The sequence below is a fragment of the Pocillopora verrucosa genome, chromosome 9 (assembly GCF_036669915.1).
Source record: "Pocillopora verrucosa isolate sample1 chromosome 9, ASM3666991v2, whole genome shotgun sequence".
NCBI lineage: Eukaryota > Metazoa > Cnidaria > Anthozoa > Scleractinia > Pocilloporidae > Pocillopora > Pocillopora verrucosa.
This window is the reverse complement of record NC_089320.1, coordinates 14,791,090-14,807,306: the sequence shown is the minus strand read 5'-3', so window position 1 is coordinate 14,807,306 and position 16,217 is coordinate 14,791,090. Positions and strand designations below refer to the sequence as shown.

Genomic DNA, 16,217 nt, shown 5'->3' with positions numbered 1-16,217 from the left:
GGAAAAGGGTATGAAAACTAGTTCCTGCCACCAATTTCAAGCGACAGTGATCTCTCTATGAACTTTAACAAATTCAGTGACAGTGACAAAGACTTTATCATCATGGTCACAAGGGTTCCAAAATTTTGCTCTCCATGAATTTTTCTGAAATGAAAGTAGGGGTACCAGAGACTGTTTAGTAGGTTTAGGATCGTAATTTTTTGTTAGCTGTATTTTCCGACCCAATTTGTCTTAGTTTGCTCGCAGAATTGGTGGAACAAGTTATAGTCTTATCCTCTCCTGTTCACTAACCTTAAAATGCAACCTTTCAATAACACAAGTCACAAATACTGGTACAATTCCTGATTGTCTGACAGAGTGGATGGTACACAAGCCTGACAAAAAAAATATATTTTACCTTAACTTTCCAGAGGGTGATGTTTTACTTGGATGATTGCTCCAGTACTCATCAATAACAATAATTATATTCAGAAATATCAGCTTTGAGTTCACAATGGATAACACAGCTTTGAGATTTTAAGTTGGAAAGCAAAGAAAGTCGCATGAAGCCCTGGGCGAAACAAACTCAAAAGAAAACCTTCACCTATCAGAGTTCACTGTGGTCCTGATCAGACTCGAACTTGTTGGTTCAACGAACACAATTTAAATAATGGAAAAGAGAGGGGCTTAACTGATGCGCCGATTACGTGCGCAGTGGTGTGTGCGGATGAATGGCTTTATCTTTGGCACCTGTGTGCTGTCCTATCAGTCACATCCTTATAAGGAAAGCGCACTCATACCCGTAACTATGGAACGTTGGCGCGGCTACGAGAAAGTTTTGTGTACAACTTTGATATTTTTAGAATTAAGTGTCCAAGTATCTTCCTGAAATGACGCGCCGCTTCGAATCGCCCAGGATATTTGAAATCGATTTCCAGACTGATCTCGTTCACTCGTTACCAACACAGCCATGTGCCTGGAAAAAACAGAGAAGTTTTGCTCGATTGAACTAATTTGTAAAACAAATTTTCTGATGGCACAATGTCTAGATACACGCTGAGTTCTCCATCCAAGACAAAGATGATAGGAAAGATTTCATTACAGCAAACGAAAGTCCATTAAGCTCCCTCTAGTTCTCTCACACACATTTATAACAGGATGGTCTCTGGGTGTGATAATCCCTCTTCAAGAACATGTTTGCATTAAATCAGTTTTTAATTTAGTGTCAAAAGCCATAAAAGTTGCTTTAGTTTGGCTTTTCTTCGCTTCATGATTGGTCTATAAAATTCGCACCACCATCTCAGCCAATCAGATGTAAAACTAAAGCCAATAGCAACTTGGTTCCACACGTTTTCCCACGCCTCAAGCACTTTACCTGTTTTTTCTTTTGTTTTTTTTTTACTTTTAGTTCTAATTGCCTAGTGATGATTCTAAACTTTCATTAATTGGCCGTTGTAATCACTTTGGTTTTGGATACCGCTTAGTACCTAACCATGACAAAATTTCTCTTAGCTCCTATAACAGAGGAACAACTTTATGTCAATGGTTCACACATTGATTCCCTGGTAAGTTTTTTGATTGGATTCAGGTCGTGACCATTGAAGACCTGTTTAGGAAGACTTCCACAAGAGAATTTATTTTAATTTTTTGAGTAAAAGCATTTTATCGAAGAACGTGTCTCCGGCCTTACTGTGGCCTGTAGGCTCCAAAAAAAACAAAAAAAAAAAAATACCCCACATTTAAAATAAATGTAGATTATTCTGGATTTGACATTACGTAATTTAGTAATATAAACATATGATCATCGCAAGAAACTGTAAATTTCTCCAGAAGATGTGAACGACACGATGCTTTTGTGGCTCAGCCGTAGGTATCCCTCGTTAACCCCTCTCTCATGAACCAATTGTTCGTTCTCCCCTCTAGCTGTTACACATTTCCATACAAATTAGTTACGGAAATTTGGCGTTAGAACAATACAAGTATATACCTGTTTGCTGGATAATGTATGGGTAATATAAGGAAACGTTACGTGTCAATCACTCCTGGAAGTTAAAGGGTTAACACAACTAAACTACTGGCTCATGCAATTTCAAGCAAATAAGCAAAGCCAAAAATTAAATTAGATATTCTTCGTTCTCCTCCAATGAAAACTGACTGATTGTGTATTTTGGCTCTATAACAAACTTATCGCAGTTTTCTGCCTACATAAAAAATTTTCAACAAAAAACACTACATGAGTAATCAAAGAAAAGCTATTTTTTTTTTGTTACAGGATTTTCGCATTTCCTGATTTATGGTTTACATGTACTCACTTCTGTTAAAATTATATTCGACGTTAACTGCAAAGAGAAAATGATGTAGGTTACTATACATCATGTTTATAACTCATCCTCAAAAACATTGTTCTTGGAAAATTCTTAACATAATTTTGAATAAAGAAGTTCCGTTTGGGACAGTTGGTTTGGATAGACTTCTCGTCATGGTGCTCAAAATTAACCGACTAAAATTTGTATAGCACTGCAACAGTAATATTTGTTCTATATATTTTTTACGATATCGAGGTCCGCTGTATTCATAACCTTGAGAAAATTTCAGAACCATCGCTAAATAATTTTGACCTCACGTTAGATCGGATATCTGAGAAAAAATAAAGACCATCACCATCAACAAAATCAATAGGGAAAGTTTCATCTTGATCTTAAGCAGTTAAAGATTTCTCGATGTGTGTTGAACGTTGACTGACCATCAACAACTGCATGTTACTCTCAAAATGCCGGCTTAAATGATAAAAAACCTATATACACTATTAGTAAGATAGTTAAAGTTTTGGAACTGATGAAAGATTGTTTCTGTTAGGCAGTTCAAAGGTATAACACTTTTTAATGAGTCCAGAGTGACGTCATCTCCGATCAAAACAAATGGTGCCCAGTCCTTGACTCTGTACCTCTTGGATTCTCGGCCCACAGGGTAACCAGCACTGTGCGAGCTCTCACTGCCAAAAAGGCGCGAGAGATACCCACAACTCCCTCTGATGTCATAATTTGTCCCTTACCACTATGACAACATCTGAGTACAACCAGCTTCGCTCGGGTACCAACTTTTGCAACGTCTTCCATGGTAAACATGAAGTCATCCTTCCTTAGAGTTCGTCTGGATGGAAAACTTGAGGCAAGAGCAATTTTCCCTCTTTCTGAATCACCCTGGGCAGCAATGTGGCTCAAACGGACATCCCGAATCCGTTCGAGAACCTATTTTTTGGTGGCTTCGTCTCCTACAGTAGCCGACACACACAACAATTCTGCAATTTCCAGTGCTTCTCTTCTTGCTCCCGGCAATGATGGTAACTTTGTTTGTGGGGGAAGAGAAGGATTACCAACGATTAACGCCCCAGTTACACTGTGATAGTCTTCAGGACTGTCCTGGATTCTGTTGTAAGACCTTCCCAGCGCAGCAAAGGCTCGACCCATTTCGAATATGAATCTAGTTTCCACTAGGATATTCACTGCTTTAACCTGGTGTTTTATGGCATCAGCGAACCGAAGCGAACCGACCGAGCGAAGTAAAGCACATGCCAAGACCGTGGTGGGCTTTGCCTAGTGCTACTTTGTCTCCACATTTTTTTCATAATTTCAAGAGTCTTTTCAAAATGCTCAAGTGCTTCGCTGTGTTTACCGATCGCATTGTAACTAGTACCAATGTTGCTATAGGAGACACCCACATCGACTTCTTCTCCATGTTTCATCATCAACTCCAAAGACTTGAAATGGTATTCGAGAGCTTTGCCAAAATCACCCTTCTCGTGGTAGGTCATGCCCAGAGCTTGATATGAGCCTCCCTCTTCTTTGGATTCGCCGATTTCTTTCAATACTTGCAAGGAATTTTCTAGGTATCTGATTGCTTCTGAGAAATTAGTGAGGTCTTTGTAGGTGCTACCGAGCGTACAAAATATTTCTACTTCCTTTCGTCTATCTCCGATCTCTCCACAGATTTTTAGTACGTCCCTGTGACACTCGATGAATTTATCTCGCTCTTCCACTTTACTTCCTTTCTACAAGACTTGGACCTCCATGTACATATCAATAGCTTTGTGATACAGATGGCTGTTGAACAGGAAGTCTGCTACCTTGCATGTTATGAAGAATTTCTTCATTTTGGATTTCTTCGAATCTGTGGAGAAGGTAACCAAAATTAGCCCTTCACCACACCACGATTACCACAGAAGCAAGACAGTGTGACCATTTATATGATAAGCTGAGTCCTACACGCCTTGATTGGTTCTTACCGATGATCTATTAGAGGACAGATGCATGAATGACGTCACTATTAGCATATTTTTCCCCCTTTTTTATGAAATAGACGAATATATTCTATGTTGCCGTGGTTTTGTGCAGAAATGGATCACAGAAGACGTCAAAATGTAGTAAGAACATCAGTGACACACTCAGCTGAGCCTTGTGTGCCACTTTTATTTACCACACGATGACGTCATCTGTTTTCTACTTAATTCTAAACAGACGCATAACAACCTGGAATCTATTTGTTTATCGAATAATGCTCACAACAGCCAGCAGTTTATTGTCTGAACGCTTAAAAGGAAACACGTGGGAGCCGGATGATTTTTAATCACAAATATAGCAAAATATCAATCGAATATCTATTTTCAGCGACAGATCCTAAAAGTTAAAATTACAGTCCAGTAAGAAGTTGTCTGTGGGTAAGTGACTCAATATGTTAAAAAGGAAATATATATTTCTGATCATTAAAGACAAATTATTACTGATTTATTCAAAGGCGTAATGGCCAGCCCCCGGTTTCTTATGAATTAGAGAGGACCTGGTGAAGAGTTATTGCTCGTTATTGAACGTGGGTCGGTTCTTTGTTTACCTGCTCTTGTATCCGTCAAGGAGGTAGGTAGTTTAAAAGTGTAACTCGGTTGGTAACCCTTCATTCAATCGAACAACTTGAGATTATTTCCTCGCATAAATATACACACAGCGTGCTGATAATCAGATAGATACATTCGAGCAAAGAAACGAATAAATCTCCAGTAATTAGACTATCTTGCGGTTAAGGATGTTAAGAAAGAAAAGAAACTTCAACTTGGAGGAAAGTTGATGAAATCGTAAGTCGTTAGTTGTATTTCTGCCATTATAGTGTCAACAGACTTCGGCAAACGAAACTAAAAACGCACTTCCCCCTACTTCCGGCCTTTGCTCCAACAGCGATTACCATAATTTTCTCGGATAGTTTTGTAACATAGATAGTGAATAGTGATGTATGCCAACCTCTGTCACCTCTCACTTAGTTTCACTCTAGGAATTAGTTACTATTTGTGGCGATACTTTGGTATTTGACTCACGTGAAGTTAACGCGTATTTGCCATAGTCTTGCACTGACTTACTTACTCTGCAAACTAGTCCGCTGACCTCTTTCAACTTTATAGCAAAACATCGAACCGCTCAGATGGGGGATGAACTGCTGTCGAAGGAGAGAAAATGCATTATAAAGGTTATGAAGAAGAAAACAGAGCAATATGAACGAATGACGTGGAAAGATAACTGAGGAACCAACAACAAGGAAGAGAAAACAAGGGGTTAGTCTGATTATAGTTTTATAGAAAAACCGGGCCTTCAGTGAGAGTCAGCTTTATAAATGAATCCCCTCTGCCTGTTGAAACTAGATTTAATATTTAATAGGGTTTACTGTAGTTATGAATAGTACCAAATATTGCAAAGAGTAAAATTCACAAGGAGAGAGCAAAGTTAGAAGTCATGTGCAACTCAAGCTCATACTGCACTTGACAGGAGAGCGACGTATCACTTAGTGGGCCGGAGAATGAGACAACGAACCATAGTCACTCAGCCTGGGCTTGCACCAAGAGTAAGGCAAAAACCCCACAAAAATGTGGTTAACAAAAAAAAATTCAGTGTAGACAGACTCGAAACCCACTTTTCCACAGCGCGACATGCACATTTATTTTAGAACAAGTGTCTACATCTATCATCTATATATACAAACAAAAGTTTTTATAACTTAATCGATTTTACCACTTACAGATGTACAATCATGTAAAATGAAATAGCAAGTAAACTGGTCATTATTCAAACAAAACAATTCAAATATCTATTTTATCTGTCACATTGAAAAAAAGACCAGATATCAGACACTAAAAGATAACATCTCAGAAAGCATTGCTTTGCAATCTATCAAAAGAAAAAAAAGGCGTCCTACTTAAGCTGAACAAACATGCAAAAATAACGTCAGTACAATGGCAAAAAGGTATGGAAACTAGTTCCTGCCACCAATCTCAAGCAACAGTGGTCTCTCTGTGAACTTTAAACCATTCAGTGACAGTGATTAAGACTTTGTCATCATGGTCACAAGGGCTCCAAATTTTTGCTCTCTATGAATTTTTCTGGAATGGAAATAGGGGTGCCAGAGACTGTTTAGTAGGTTTAGGATCATTCATTTTTTTTTTCGCTGTATTTCCCAACACAATTTATGGTAGTTTGCCCACAGAATTGGTGGAACAAGTTACAGTCTTATCCTCTCCTGTTCACCAACCTTAATATGCAAGCTTAAAATAACACAAGTCACAAATACTGGTACAATTCTTGATTTTCTGACAGAGTGGATAGTACACAAGCTTAACAAAAAATATATGTTTTGACCTTAACTTTCTAGAGGGTGATATTTTACTCAGTTGATTGCTCCTGTACTCATTAATAACAGTAAATATATTCAGAAATAATAGCTTTGAGTTCACAATAGATAACATATGCTTTGAGATTTTAAGTTAGAAAGCAAAGAAAGCTGCTTGAAGCCCTGGGCCAAACAAACTCAATGGAAAACCTTCACCTATCAGAGCTCACTCACCAGATTTGAACTTTTTGACTTTATTAAATCATACTAAATACCAGCACACATACAGTTTCATTACAATTAATCATGCTTGATATGTAACAACTCGACTAGGTCAGACAAATAGAGCACCTCACCAGTACAAAAAAGAAAAAAGATAACTAGCTAAGTTTAACAATTACAAGTGCATTTTTTAAAATGGGTGTTTTCATGCATCAATGACCAGCTTCTGCTTCTCAATGGGAACCTTATGTTCCAAAGCTGGAGCTTCAAACTCCCCATCATATGAAAACTTGTCCTCAAAGTCTTTGAGGTTGATTTTCTTGCCTGGGGCTGGTGATTTGCAGCAGATCACCCACAAACAGCAAGGTGAAGGTACCAACGCCAATAATAGCCACTGCTGCAAAGACAGCTAAGCAGGTAACAAGTTGCAGCTTGTGGAACTTCGAGCAGAGTCCATGCTTTGACCAAGATACAAATACATCAAAACAGTACTTAAGAAACTACAGAATATTCCACAGGTTAAGCCTGGAAACTAGTGTAAGCACACTCTTCAAATTCCAACTACAAAGAAACAGCACAATGAGCACTGTACTCTGCTAAATTACAACGCAGATAACAGCACTCAATGTTGTGAACATATGTGTGAAGAATATTTTGTTTTGACATGGCATTCCTACCCTGAAATATTTTATGCTAATAACTTTTTGAAACTCGATCTCACTTAAACAGATTTTCAAGGCTAACAATACTGTAAAATGACAATGGTGATACAACAGTTTCCTCCCCATCTGAGAGTATTTTCTTGCAGACAAAATTAAGCCGTAAGGAAATGTAAAAGAAAACTTTTCAGAAAACCACACTGATGGTAATTACAAAATACAAATACAAACCCATGTGGATTGATAAATGTACATTAAGACAACAGTACCAATATCATTTTTTGTTTCTTTCATGTTCATAACTTCTGACAGAAAATATTTCAAAAGTCGAATATGTTGGGTATTGATTTAAGCAGTCACTAAACAATTAATTAAACACAGTTCTGGATGAGTTTAATGCACGACGTTTCAGCTGTTCGGCCTTCTTCAGGTTAAAAATTTAAAACTAAAAAGCTATTTACAATGATTGCTCAAAACATCCCTACTGCTTATATTCGTTAACCCTCTCTTTCCTTTGAAATTCCTAAGAGGCAATACCCTTCAGGATAGCTATACTAACAGCACGAATGAAAATGATAAAACGTTGAAGGGCGAATGAAAATACCTGTTCTAGTGGTCCCTTTATTATTGGTGCGAAATTGTTACAAATTCAGTTTATAAGATATTTAGTTATAACTTTATTGATTTAACTGTACCTTTACTTAACTTTGAATGATACTTTTAAATACGTACTATATATGGTTTCGTCCATTGGCCCTACATTCAGTTTGCTGACTCATTGCACTTTAATTATTATTTTTTTTGGTCTCATTTTGAAAGTCTAGTTGTTTGCACAAATCGACTCTAGCATCGACTTTGTTACAGACTAAGTGCACCCTCTTCCATTTTGATTTTGAAAGCTATAGGGTATTTTACACGACCTTTTACACTTTTTTCTCTGATGCAAAGTGTGACAACCTTAAATTAAAAAAATTAAGTCCTTTAAAAAATTAAAATGGAAAACGTCACTTCTATAATTTTTTGCCACAAAACGGTAATAGTCCTGAATGAGCTATTGACACAATTTTCTTACAACTTTATGGATTACTGAATGCGACAAGACTTTCCATATTTCCCAGCTAATTAGTTACAATTTCTTAATAGTAGAGTTTGATTAAAGTCGTGACCAGTTGAAGGTTTCTCAGTGTTAGTTGAGTTTATAAATCTAAACATTCACCAACTGAAACATCAATATTAAAAAATTATTCAAGTCTTATGTACACCATCCATAAACAAACAAAACTATGAACCTGATAATGACTATTTTGTTGTTCACTAAAATATTGTAGCATCTCTCATAAATCCAGAGTGGCGTCCTCGCCAATCGGTCACGTTTTAAATAATAAGCTGGTACGATCTATTTACACGATCACTGAGATAGCAAAACTTTCGCACCTGATCAACGATTGCTTTGTGGCGCAGCTCGAAAGTAATACATTTTTCATAAGTTCAGCGTGACGTCATCTCCGATCAAAACAAATGGTGCCCACTCATTGACTCTGTACCTCTTGGAATCTCTCATCCACCTCATAGTCTGGTGAAGAGCTTCACTAGCACTCAGTTTATCACACTTCAGGTGTCCGTAGAAACGAATCATGAACTCTTTCGTTGCTCGGTCATCCACGGCCCACAGGGTAACCAGCACTGAGCGAGCTCCCGCTGCCAAAAATGCACGAGAGATACCCACAACTCCCTCTGATTTCATGATCTGTCCCTTACCACTGTGACAACAGCTGAGTACAACCAGCTTGGCTCGGGTACCAACTTTCGCGACGTCTTCCATGGTAAGCATAAAGTCTTCCTTCCTAAGAGTTCGTCTCGATGGACAATTTGAGGCAAGGGCAATTTCTCCTCTTTCTGCATCACCGTGGGCAGCAATGTGGATCAAACTGACATCCTGAATCCGTCGGAGAACCTGTTTTTTGGTGGCTTCATCTCCTACAGTAGCCGACACACCCAACAATTCTGCAATTTCCAGTGCTTCTCTTCTTGCTCCTGGCAATGATAGCAACTTTGTTTGGGGGGGAACAGAGGGATTACCAACGATTAACGCCCCAGTTGCACTGTGATAGACTTCAGGACTGTCCTGGATCATCTTTAGTGCTGTCAGTGATGGAATCAGGCGGATTCGGAAGGCCTCTGACAGGAATTTGTCGTTGCCATCACACAATGCGCAAAATGGCACCATAAAATCCTCACCTTCCGGGATAATGATGATGTCTCGACGATGAATAAGATCAGCAATAGGGGCGAAAATATCATTATACAACTGGTACAGGGTAGTATCTTCCTTTTCTTCCTCTTCCTCTTCTTCTTCCAAGAGACGCTGTCTGCTTTTGTCTTTTATTTCCTTAGATGATGATTTTAATCTATAGTAAGCCATCAATGAGCGATCTTCGCATTCAGGCACAGATTTTCCTCTTTGCAAATTCGTAAGCAAGTCGATGGGGCTTTCTGTCGTTTTGAATTGCCAAGACTTAAATTGAATTTCTGCATCCTCCAAAACCCACGAATATAATTCCCTTTTACCATAAGGCTTGGCTATGAAGAGGATCGTACTTTGGTTCCTGATAGAAATTTCCCTGACAGTATTCAGATAAAATTCGTGTGAGTTGTTCCTTTGGCTTCCATATTTCTTGGACAGTAAGTCGCCAAGAGCTCGAGCACGTCCACGCTCTGCGGCACACAGTGCCTGACGAAAAAGTCCTTGACTTATGTAAAGCGAACATAAACATTCATAGCTGATAAAAGTTAGGTTGTCCATTGAAAGTTTATGTTCGTCCTGAAGTAGTTCACGATTCTTTTCAGCGCAAGCAATGCTCTCAGAAAAGCAATTATACGCCTTCTTTGACTCTCCATCCTTACTGTGACAGATCCCTAAGAAGTGGAGAGCTTCCTGTTCTCTTTCTTTGTCTCCAATTTTTCTTGCTATCTTGAGGGCTTTCTCTTGAAATTCCTTCGCTTTTTTCAGGTTTCCAAGAGCTTGGTATGTAGATCCAGCATTAATCAACGTTCCTGCTAAATCACCCTCAATTCCCATTTCTTGCATAATGGGAATTCCTAAGTTAAAGTTGTCTAAAGATTCTTTAAATCGACCGCAAGCCATGTAGAAGAAACCAAGGCCTGAGTAGCTATTTGCCTCCTGGTTTTTATCTCCAGTTTCCTTCGCGATTTTAAGGGCTTTTTGGAAATACGTTTCCCCTTGAGAATAGTTTCCTAAACAAACACTCACGTCCCCGAGACCACGGTAGGCATTTGACTCCACTTTCCTGTCACCACTAGTCCGACTACATTTAATGGCTTTTTTAAAATTATTCATCGCTTCCTTTCTTTGGCCGATTCCCTTGTATATGCCCCCTAACAAACTTCTGGCTCGACCTATTTCGAACATGGCTCCAGTTTCTTCCAGGATTTTCACTGCTTGTAACTGGTGTTCGATGGCTTTCGCATAGCGACCGAGCCCCGCATAACAAAGGCCTAGGCCGTGATGAGCTTTTCCCAATTTTGTCTTTTCTGCACATTTTTTCATAATAGTGAGTGACTTTGTGAAATAATCCAGTGCTTCATAGTTCCTGGAGATGGTATAATAGGTAACGCCGATGTTATTGTAAGAAACACCTACATCCTCCTCATCTCCGTGTTCTGCCATCAGTTCTAGTGACTTGAAATGGCATTCTAGCGCCTTGTCATAATCGCCCTTCTCTTGATAGGTCATTCCAAGACATTGGTATGACTTTCCTTCTGCTTTGTATTTGCCAAATTTCTTGAATATTTCCAATGACTCTTCCAGGCATTTGATTGCTTCTGGGAAATGAAGAAGATATGTGTATGTGCTTCCAAGCGCAAATAGGATGTCTCCTTCCATTTTTTTGTTGCCGATCTCTCTGCAGATTTTCAGGGCGTTATTGTAACACTCGATGAATTTATCCCGCTTTCCCAAATTGTGATAAGAATCACCCATTCTTAAATATACCTCTATTGCTTCTTCTTTATCCTCACTGTTTTGAACAATTTGAAGCAATTTTCGTGAAAAGAAAATCGACTGAGCGTGTTGACCCATTGAGCTGTGCACGTCACTGATGCCTCTGAACGCTGTTACATCCCACTCTTTATCTCCAACTTCTTCGTTGAATTTTAAAAGATGCCGATAGCTTTCTAATGATTCCTTGAACTCATTTATACCCACGTATGAACATGCTAGTTTGTAATGTAACACAATTTCTAGGTGGCTACTATATTTGACTTTACTTCCTCTCAACAAGACTTGGGTCTCCCTGTACATAACAATAGCTTTGTGATATAGATGACTGTTGAACAGAAAGTCTGCAACCGTGCAAGCTATGTGGAATTTCTTCATTGTGGATGTCTCCAAATCTGTGGAAAAATTCAAAGAATTAGTGAATCAACCCTTCATTGTCTCACGATTTCAACATAAGCAAGAGGGTATTACTAACTATTCTTATAACATTCAAAGCACCGGCAGCAGTATATCGTCTGAACACCTAAAATGAACGCGGAGAACAAAGAGAGTACATACTTCGTTGTCATAAAAATTGTTTTTTCATTCAGTCTGATATGCATATCAAAACCTTTGACAAATTCCTGGGGTTTTTCTCTGGGATTATTATTATAGCTTTTTAACCTCTCCCTTGGAAAACCATTTCACTTGGCCCGACCTCATTTAACATGGGTGTGAAATTTTTATCCATTCCATTTGTTTTGTTCCTCATAACTGATTGATTCATTTATTTATCTATTTATTACAGTTTAATGAGCAATCTAAATGAAAAATGAAAAAAAAAAATCCCTATGGATAATCTATAAGAGTCCTTTGCCATCACAAAACAGTTCATTATGCTAAATTCATTATGCTCAGTAAAATAACAGAATGAGGAGGCTAGTGCTTCTCGCACAACTCACGTGTTCTTAAAAATTCCCAAACGCTTATATAACTCAACAATGCTTGAGGAACAAGTTTTTTTATTTCTTTTATAAAATGTATCATGAATTGCGTGCGCTCGTACCGATGACGTAGAATGCGTGTATTATATCTCTTCAGTGCACTCGTGTAACGTAAGGCGCGTCCTTTATGGAAATATAATGAACTTGTTCTGACCAATCACCACGCCTATTACTCTGAACATTTTATAATAGGAAATATAGTTTACATGATTGAGGTAACATCTTCCCATCAATCGCAAATTTCACGAAAAAAGAAAATTCATCTTAAGATGCAAAATTATTGACATATTTGCAAGAAGCGATATAGGGCAGGTGACTTCAGGTCTCCAGAGGAAAAGAGAGATTTTATTTAATACTATTTTCTCAAATATTTCTTATATAAAGATAAATCGTTACTAAGCCTAAGGAGTAACGGTCAGCCTCCAGATGAAAATATCCATAAGGTTGGATTTCAAATTATCTAGACACTCGAGGAACGTTCACTCGGGCTTCGTATCGAGCGCTTTACTTGAGCATTCACCACTGGATAGTTTGGTATAATTGACTCTAAGATTTGGGGCTCTATATTCATTTAAGGGGTCATCGTTTTCTTCTGCATTACTAGTTAATTTATCATTTTCTCTTGCATCAAACTCCAAAGCAGGATCACTATCTGTTGTGACATTGTTTGATGTAGCTTGTTGATGTGTATCGTTATCGTCTGCATCATTTTGTAAAGTTGTGAGGTTACTATCAATATTGTTAATATCAGCTAGTATATCTACAAATTGTACAATGGATTATGTACTTTGAGCCAGTTAAGAACTTGCTGTATTAACTCTGGTTGTGATGCTTGAAAATAAACATCTCCTCTAGATTGTAACTTTATCTTAAGCTTAAGTATTATTATACAAGATCTATCAGGTGGATGAGGGAGTTGATTACATGTCTGATCACATTCTACAGGTACATTGCATATTGCACCCTTAATTTTTCTCTGTTGTCCTTTATGCATGACCACAATCTTTTCAAATACTATTTGTTGAGCTATTTGTATTTGTTCTAGTTTTTCTAATGAGGATAGTTTTAGGGGTATTTCATACACATACATATTATTCACTTCAGCCTGACATGGTAATTTTCCTTTTATGACCTTTTAATGACGTGTTGCACATACACTGTTTTCCGTCAAATGACTGTTGAGTATTGAAATATGTTTGGCAAGGGTACTTCTCGTTTATGCATGTTATTACTGATTTCTTATAAAGTATTCAATTACAGACAGTTCATATAAATTAGGGCCTTCTCTTATTTTCCTCTTAAACTGGTTAACACACAATTCAACCGATCTGGCTTTCATTAATTTCTCATTGAGTTAGGAAAGTAATTTTTTCTTCTTTCTAGCATCCATAGTTGAATATTTTCTTTTAATGTCTTCTAGAGGCCTTTTTTTGGCAACAGGTTCCATGCTGTTATACAAATGTTTTTTTCTGCGTTTTCTCATGATGTGTTTCCTTTCAATTTCAGTAATTTTACATGAACAGCAAATAAATTGTATATCATATTCCATAGTCTGACATGCCTGTTTATTTTGAATATTATTAATTTCCTCTACTAGATTATCCACAAGAAACTTACAGAAAACCTCTGTCCAGAACCACAGGCCTCTCTACCAAAAGAATACTTTAAGTTTGATACTTTAAGTGACTTACTTTATTTGCAAAATAATTAACATTGAAGGCATCAGTACATACACATTAACACAACTGCCAAAATTTGTTTCAGCCAGAAACTTGTTTACTTTTTTCAATTATTAATAATCATGATGTTATCCCACTCATTGATCTGTATGGCCTTGTACAAATGTATGAAATATGTTTCTCTATTATTTTGTTCATGGGATGCTCAAGTTGAGATAAAATCTCCAATGATTATTGTTAGGACCACTGCTTTGCCAACCAACTGGGCTAAAACAGATTGAATAGCTGGCAATACAGAAAACAATACTGAATACACCAATTGGCAACAGGTTCCATGCTGTCATATATGTTTTTTTCTGTGTTTTCCACACGAAGTGTTTCCTTTCAATTTCAGCAATTTTACATGAACAGCAAATAAATTGTATATCATATTCCATAGTCTGGCATTCCTGTTTATTTTGAATAAAATTAATTTCCTCTACTAGATTATCCACACCATGAATGTGTATTGTCTGTTTCATTGCAAGTGAATGACTGTCTTCATATGTCAGAAGAGAAAACAGTTGCTTTACTTTTGTATTTTGTTGATAAATACAAGCTATACAGTGACTCGAAATCCACATTACCTGTTTTCCCAGTGTGGTTCCCTAAAATCAAGGTCGCAAAAGATATTCTGCTTTCAGTTAAATTACTTAATTCTCTGTGACTTACTTCATTAATGTGTACATTTACGTTAGTGCCAAAAATTGTAACACTGTCAGGCAGGGTAACAGATGTTAAGCATTACTTACTGTATTGTATTGTTAAGCTGAGATCCATTTTCAATAATTGCATCTAAGGTATTTGAGTTCCAGTAACAACAAGGTGAAATGATTGAGTAATGTAGAATAAAGAACTACTGCAAAACAGTGGTCTTTGTAACGCTTGTATTGACCTGATATCTTTTATTACCTTTCTTACATTGTTGCTTATTGCCACATCATATTTTGTAATTTGTTAACCTTTTAGTTCATACAGATCAGTTGCTCCATATAAACTTTGAAAGTGATACACTAAGTTGTCTGTCGATGATACATCTTATAGAATACATGTCCCTCAAGAGTGACTTTTACCATAACCATCTCTAGCATGTGAGTCAAACACTTAAAATGGCCATCATCAGCACAGTAACTAATACTCACAGCAATACATCCAACTGTTTAAATATATGACCTATATCATTCAGATATCAATGACTCAAAGGCTCTTTTCAGGCCCATTCAGAATTGATATCCCTCAATGGTAGGTTCACCATGGACATTACCAGTGTAACTTTTACTGTATTCTAGCTGGTAGTCTTCCTCTAGTACTGTCAGCATTGATGGTAAATCTTTTAGCAGTAAAAATGATTGTCTTGATAATTGTGACAAACTGCTATACAGTTTACTTCCAATATGCATTATTTGTTTCAAGTCATTTGGATTGCCTATTCCTTTCATATTGTGGTATACCAAGCTCACGTCTCGAGAAAAAGCCAACGATGAATTCATGAACGCGTCACGCGTTGTGTGACTCGGTGTTAAGTTACGGGAGGAACCGTTGAAAATTTGAACACGTTATAAGGAATAGTATGGGGAACGAAATATGGTCGATTTACAACGATAAATATTTCGAAATATGAATATTTTACACGTAAAATCAATAAAACTTACTCATGCCCTGTGCATCCGTCGTAGTTTCTGGCGATTTCTGCCGTTTTAAGCTTGCTTTACCATCACTGTTATCCATGTCAAAAGACTTCATCTCTTCTCGAGACGTGAGCTTGGGCCGCCTGTGATCGTACTTTACAAGTATTGAACCCAGTAAAAACCAATAACAGAAACAGGATATTTAACGGAAGAGCTAAGCTTAGATACTCAACCTTACTATTCAAGTTGCTTCTGTCAGTAGGGACCTTTAGATTCGACTCCGAGTACGACTACGAGTACGAGATTTCCAATTACTGAGCAATGCGCATGCGTCATGACCGTGACACTGTCACGTAGAGCTGAAAACT

The 16,217-nt window shown here is 37.6% G+C and overlaps 2 protein-coding genes and 1 pseudogene across 2 annotated transcripts in view; 1 reads left to right on the top strand and 2 right to left on the bottom strand.

Annotated features, from left to right (window-relative positions):
- Positions 1-7,012: 7,012 nt before the first annotated feature.
- The window catches only part of LOC131789031 (tetratricopeptide repeat protein 28-like), a 15,567-nt gene continuing 6,362 nt past the window's right edge, over positions 7,013-16,217 (bottom strand). Inside the window, exon 2 of the mRNA XM_059106103.2 lies at positions 7,013-11,915. Coding sequence (XP_058962086.2) covers positions 8,983-11,898 — 2,916 coding nt within the window. The 5' untranslated portion in view covers positions 11,899-11,915 and the 3' untranslated portion in view covers positions 7,013-8,982. The remainder of the gene's footprint in view (positions 11,916-16,217) is intronic.
- Positions 15,951-16,217, bottom strand: part of LOC136283507 (uncharacterized) — a 5,794-nt pseudogene continuing 5,527 nt past the window's right edge.
- Positions 16,148-16,217, top strand: part of LOC131773228 (capping protein inhibiting regulator of actin dynamics-like) — a 2,780-nt gene continuing 2,710 nt past the window's right edge. Inside the window, exon 1 of the mRNA XM_066172564.1 lies at positions 16,148-16,217. This exon is cut by the window's right edge and continues 68 nt beyond it. The gene's annotated coding sequence lies outside the window, so the exon portion shown is untranslated.